The sequence below is a fragment of the Pararge aegeria genome, chromosome 21 (genome assembly GCF_905163445.1).
Source record: "Pararge aegeria chromosome 21, ilParAegt1.1, whole genome shotgun sequence".
NCBI classification, from domain to species: Eukaryota; Metazoa; Arthropoda; class Insecta; order Lepidoptera; family Nymphalidae; genus Pararge; species Pararge aegeria.
In genome coordinates this window covers 2,217,856-2,224,439 of record NC_053200.1, presented here as the reverse complement: position 1 = coordinate 2,224,439, position 6,584 = coordinate 2,217,856, and the positions used below count along the sequence as shown (strand labels likewise).

Sequence of the window (6,584 nt, the reverse complement as noted above, 5' to 3'; positions counted from 1 at the left end):
TAGTTTATGAAATATTGCCAAAAAACTAAATGCCATTTTTTGTTTATCTTCAATTGTTTATAACTTTTGCATTTTTTTATGTGCACACGCTTTTGGCACAATTTTCTAGGCGTCATTCCGGATCCATTGAGCTATCGCATATAATTTTAAGAGCAGTATCTCATTTTTTGAGTACTTATTTTGTACCATTTTCCACTTGTCGACTAGAAGAATCCTAAGAAGCTACGCCTACTTTGTGGCTAGATAGCGATGTGTGTATTGTCGATACTTACTTACACTCACTAGGTATTTTGGACTGACCTACTTGAAGGAACGTAGATGTGACAAAAGATACCATTACTGTTATTGCACCGAACTTAGTGTTCAATATCCTCTTTAAGTTAGATCATTTGACAGTTTAGCAGTTTTTTTAAAAGGAGACGCGACTTATGCGTTCGTTTATTTATCTTATTCATCTACATTAATTCTAAAGTCAGCACTTTGGGAGGAACGTTGAGAAAAAAAAAAGTTCCATCAAGCGATTTTTTTACTGCCGCTAAGCAGCATTGTTGCAATGCTGTGTTCCGGTCTGAAGGGCGCGGGTATCGGTGGAATTACAGGCATATGAGGCTTAACACCTACGCCTCGGGTTGATGGACGCAGGAAGGCATTTTGCAGGATATGTTCCTTGCATGTCCTACGAAGTGTTGCTCTGCCATTTATTCCGAAGAACTCAACCACCGCTCTTGTGCAACGTCTCTACCAGTCCCCGTGCCTCGGAGAGCACGTTAAGCTGGTTTATTATCAATAACTTGTGATAGTACTTAGACGTTGAAGCGCACCGACCCGCATTGGAGCAGCTGGTGGGTCTATGCACTAACAACACTCTCTCCCTCGTATGAAAGAGGAGTCCTGTGCTCATCAGTGGGACATTAATAGGCTTAAAAGGGTCTATAATTTTGTCTGTGTTAGGTTTCCATGTCTCGGCAACCATTTTGAGGTAGGTTAACCTACTACATAAATGGTTTTTCCATTGATATATATTAACTTATAGTGCCTGTCGGGTTATAGTGACCTTCCGAAAATGAGTTTAGAATCATCATTTCATTCTGCGGACGTCCACTGCTTGACTATGTCATTAAAATAGCACCATGCACTTTGTCATCTTGTATTCCTCCGGGAAGCGGGTGAATGAGAAAGAATTTCATATTGTCAATTCCATCAAGCTGGAGGGCGTTAGACACATCCTTACTTGTACACGGTGTACGGTTTATGTTAATGTGCACGAGCAGCAAAAGGTAGATTTTCCTTCGATTTTGTATTCTGTGTTCGAGGACCGAGCTCCGACCGTTCATCTTTGGAAGTTGTACATAATATGGTGATAATAACTGAAAACTTCGCTAACGCGATACATGATCTTATGTCTCCATCTAGTTAGGTAATGTGACGACTGCTACAACAGTCTCCACGCCAGGGCTGTCCGGCTCCAACGGCAAACTCACCTTTCAACATTCTTACAGTTCCAGATATATTAGTGACCTTGGATCTCGTGTGGATATTCTAATTTCATCGTTAGGTAATCTGCTAGCTCGGAATTTCAGTGGCAATATTCAGTAAATGTGTTGTTGGAACACTTTACTTTTCAGTTTCCTATTGACGTTGAGAATTAGTAGTAACATTTTGAATCAATGTTGAGAGAGAAAAAAAAGATGTCGGATTAAATTGAATGGCGCCAATCAAGAGCCAATAAATGCTGGTGATTAAAAATAGTGTCACTAAATGTCAAGCGCGAAAACGTTCCAATTTCGAACATCAAACAAACGACAGTATCCATGACGTTAGCGAAGCATCAATTTTGTAATTATTGTGAATTGTATTATTTTCGCGCAACGTGAATTTTAAGTGCATAATGCTTCGAAATTAGGGGTGAAGTACCTAGCCGGTGAGCTGGTGGTAATATTTGAGGAGGTACCTAGTGAAAGCGGAATGTTTGTGATATACCTATAGACAACCTGTAGGTAGTGTCCCTGCCAGTTACCATAGAATACCCTTTCAACTCTCTATTTTTTTCTTGAATTACCAGCTTTAATTATTTTATAATTTTTATCAGTACCTTACCTACAGTTGTAGGAAATAATAATCTTTATAAATTTAGAATGCATATAAAAATTTCGGAACGGACAGGTTGAACCTGCGACTCAGGCAATCGCGGGCTAAGCTCTTCTGACCACAAGCTACGGCTCTCCTACTAAATTATCTCCTAAATTAGTATATGCCTTTTTATATATCAAATTTTAAATATTCATAAAGTTAAGCTACACTTCTCATACCACCAATGCCGAAATTAATTAATACGTATATGCCTTTTTTATCAGTCTTATAGCGAATTTAACTGTAGGTACTGCAAAATCTGAATGTCTTACCAGTTTCAAATGATCTAAGTTCAAAGTTACTACGATGGGGTATTATGATACCACCATAAAAATATCACTAATACTCCATTTAGGAAAATGATTATAATTCCAAATTACTTATTAGGTACAGTTTTAAGAGAAAAGTAGACAAAATATGAACACCTAATCATCATCTAATCTAATCTAATTGTAATTATTTATATCGTATTTACGCGTGTATGTGTGTGCGAATAAATGGGTGTGTGAATTATTTTTAAAATACCATCTATCGTAGGGCATTATATCTTTTGCTTTTGGCCTATCATCTCTAGAGCTTGATCATTGTTATCTTTGCCCGTTCGCTACATAATAATGCTTATATAAAAAAAGCAATAGTTCGAAAATTTGGCGCGTAAAGTTTGATTTTCTCTTTTTGCACGTTGATGCAATTACAGAGCCAGTTGGAAAGTAATTTAATGTTTCAACAATAGCAATGGAAATGTATTCGTTGGGAAGTGGGTGAAAATTTTATAAGATCCCTTTAAACATAGATACAAGTCAAGCGAATCAAAGCGTGATAATAAATAAAATAAGCAGATCAATTTCTATTAGCTAACTGCAAACTACAAACTTTCCGCTTTTACAAACCGCCTCTGCGAATGTCCGTTTAGCTTTTGAGCGATAGTATGAAAATGGGTAGTATAACACGCAGCAAGGGGCAAGTGTACAGCGTGGGCAATTACTTGATGACCGGGAAAGTGCTGGGCAAGGGACATTTTGCGCGGGTGGAGGAAGCTACGCACAGAGTTATAGGGAAAAAGGTTTGCCTTTTATATCTTACTAGCGTACCCAGCCCGCTTCGCCGGGCTAGATTTTGCTTTATTTTATTGAAACAATAAACTTAAATCATTAAATTTTCAATTTAAACCTCATAATATATTATTCGTTCTCTTCTATTCTCTTCTCGAGCGGGTGAAGATCATTATCTACACCCATGTATACCTAACAATATAATATCATCATAGTTAATAAAAGGTGTATTTGACAGTTTGACAGTTCAAAAATAGGAGTGCTCCGATCGTCACCAATCTATACAGGATTACTCGCCAGGTCAATCCGGAGATTCCCTGGAAGTTTAATTGAAATCGGTCCAGCCGTTTCGGAGCCTATACAGGACATACCCACACACTTTCTCTTTTATATATATAGATTTTAATAACATCGTGTTTATCGAGTTCTCCATAACGTTCTCAAAGGTGTGTCAAGCTACCAATCCCTACTAAGCCAGCGTTGACCAGTCAAAAGTCAAAGTCAAATATTTCTTTATTCAAATAGGCACATAGATGGCGCTTTTGATGCGTTGATTGTATACAAAATGTGTACATAACAGTGAGTAGTGATGGCGATAACTACAATCGTAAACTTGAAACTAAAGCTACGAGGGTTCCCAACGCGCCTTGGTCTAAGAAGAAGCCCCCAACAAACTTAGCCGGGTGTTCTTTTTTCAAACTGGTGTTGGCTCGTGGCGGACTACGGCCTAGACCCTCCTCACTCTGACAAAACACTGTAGTGGGCCGGTAATTGATTGATTATGATGAGTCAGGTCAGACCAGTTGCCGGTGTAATTGCAGGCATTTTTTTTTTCTACTACCAGTTAGCCCTTGACTGCAATCTCACCTAAGTGATGATGCAGTCTGATATCGTAGCGGGTTTACCTGTTGAGTATGGTAGTCATACCCTTATCGGGTTCTACGCGACATCGCACCGGAACACTAAATCGCTTAGCGGCACGTCTTTGTCAGCAGGGTGGTAACTAGTCACGGCCAAAGCCTCCCACCAGACAAAATGAGTCTTAACACAAACGCCTCGGTAGTAATTGTTCCTGCGAAGTGATGCCTTGAAGGTGGGCGATCAATTATTAATGAAAAAAAATAACTGCAAGACACTCGCACAAAATTTACGCCAGTGTACTTGCTGGTAGAAACGCTCCAGATAGCATGCGTTCTCCGAGATTCATTTCAGCCGAACAACGCTGAAGCGAATCATTTTAAGTGTGTAATTTGAATTATTTATGTATTTCATACTAATTGGGGATGTTAAATGTTGATGTTTTTTCCTTTTACGCCATTGGTTGCCTGGAAGAAATCGCTATGTAGCGATAAGGCCACCAAATTGTACTCTCTTGATTTGTATTTATATCTTTGTAACTACTTTTTGTTTCTTTGGTGTACAATAAAAGTGTATTCATTTCATTCATTGTACATCAAGAACACATACCTACCATCCTTACTTTATAAATGCAAAAGAGTGTATCCGCCTTTCTTCATGCCCTAACTAGGCTACTTATCAACTTGGCTCTTACCATCTACTGCGATGACCCGTCTGCCCAGTTACAAACCCTCCCGTTTGGGGAGGCCTTTTGTCCAGTAGTGGACGGTTGTAGGCTACTTTTGATAATTCACCATTTGTATCGCAGGTGGCAATCAAAATAATAGATCTGACGTGCATCAAGGAGGAGTATGCACGCCGAAACCTGCACAGGGAGCCGCGGGTAATGGCGAAGCTGCGACACCCTTGTATCGCAGCGCTGTACGAAACTATGATGGTACTGTAGTGTCCAAACTTGTTGGACGCCCTTAAATTAACTTGCGCGTAGTACACGACGTCCATATACCTACGTGTTAATGAAAACTGAAATATTACTTCACAAAAAAAAATTCAAATTTTTTAATTTGCAAAATTGAAATCAAGTGACTCCTGTCACTTTATTAGGTACGCGTCGTGTAGCGTAGGTACTAAGCGCGTGTCGGTCTTTTAATTTCAATAGGGTTGTCATAAGTAAAAATTTCGAATGTTTTGAATTAGTTTGTATAGAAAAATAAATATACTTCTTTTGATTTCATATTTTCACAAGTACTTAATTACCCTTCAACAGTATTTCGTAATTCGGATACACGTTGTACTTATATAGCATCTTTCAACCACCCTAAGTGCCAGTGCGAGAGTTTCTATCCATCAGTAGGGTACCAGCATACCAGAACAATAAAGTCTAACAATCTTTCGTTGCCACTAGTAGGAACCCACAGAATTAAAAGCATACAGAACCCTCATTCAGCCATTATTGCATGCATTGCTTGGTGTCCAAACACAGTGAAAGAGTGCCGAGCACATCTCACTTCACAGCCGCGGAATGATGCTAGCTCACAAACATTTTTCCCATTTAATGGATAACGTTTAGAACATTAGAGGTAAAATAATTACTGTCAACTGCTAAATGGAGTGAGGTGACTAATCGCCTGTTCGAGTGACACGTTTTAGTCGCGTACACGGTTTCATTATGGTCTTAATTTTGTATAGGTACAATTTCGCACTTGGCCAGGAAACCATTTAGCATCTGAGAGGTGACCAGTGCACTGTAGTGGGCCAGTCATGTGTTAATGATGACGTAGCAATAGTGTTGTGTTAAACTCGTTAGTTGGTATCCTCTCTGCGCAGCACGGGCCGCGGCTGTACGTGGTGATGGAGGCGGCGGGCGGCGGCGACCTTTGCTCGCACGTGCTACAGGCGCGCGGCTCGGCACGTGGCCTGCCCGAGCCACGCGCACGCGCGCTGGCCGCGCAACTCGTTTCCGCCGTGCGACACATGCATTGCCGGGGCGTCGTGCACAGGTATGACTAGCTAGTGATTATGAGCCACCGTTCCGCACTTGGCCAGCTTGGTAGACTACGGCCTAAATCGTCTGTGGAGATTCTATAGTAATCGTCGTTATGACAATAATTTTTTAACTTAAATTACTTATGGGAATATGTGTTTGTATCTTTGTCCTTCCAGTAAGTCCTCACACCACACCAAATAGCTTCGTCATAAAGGCACAACTTGTGATAGGAATCGTCGATCCATATTCGTGGAATAATTTCCAAATAAATAAGTGTGACTGTTACTCGTTACAACTATTTTGTTCATTACGGTTTCCAACGAGTCGCACCCAATGGACAGTGTGACTCGGTGTGTAAAAAATTCGCAACGAGTCACGGTGAGACTCGAAGTTCCAATCGACTTTTTTTTTGGCATACAGATAGTTGAAAGGACGGAGAATTGCATTGGCTAGTTTTGGTCCTGGACAAACCTCAAATTCCCATGTTTAATTGCAATTACGTGCAGTCTTATACAACACGAGTAGCACTGCTGGGCACAGCTAGTAAAAAATATCAA

The 6,584-nt window shown here is 40.2% G+C and overlaps 1 protein-coding gene across 1 annotated transcript in view; it reads left to right on the top strand.

The window, feature by feature from the left end:
• The first annotated feature begins 1,808 nt into the window (after positions 1-1,808).
• The window catches only part of LOC120633025 (serine/threonine-protein kinase MARK2-like), a 22,816-nt gene continuing 18,040 nt past the window's right edge, over positions 1,809-6,584 (top strand). Inside the window, exons 1-4 of the mRNA XM_039903057.1 lie at positions 1,809-1,947; positions 2,985-3,193; positions 4,849-4,977; positions 5,868-6,040. Of these exons, the coding sequence (XP_039758991.1) occupies positions 3,059-3,193; positions 4,849-4,977; positions 5,868-6,040 (437 nt within the window). The 5' untranslated portion in view covers positions 1,809-1,947; positions 2,985-3,058. The remainder of the gene's footprint in view (positions 1,948-2,984; positions 3,194-4,848; positions 4,978-5,867; positions 6,041-6,584) is intronic.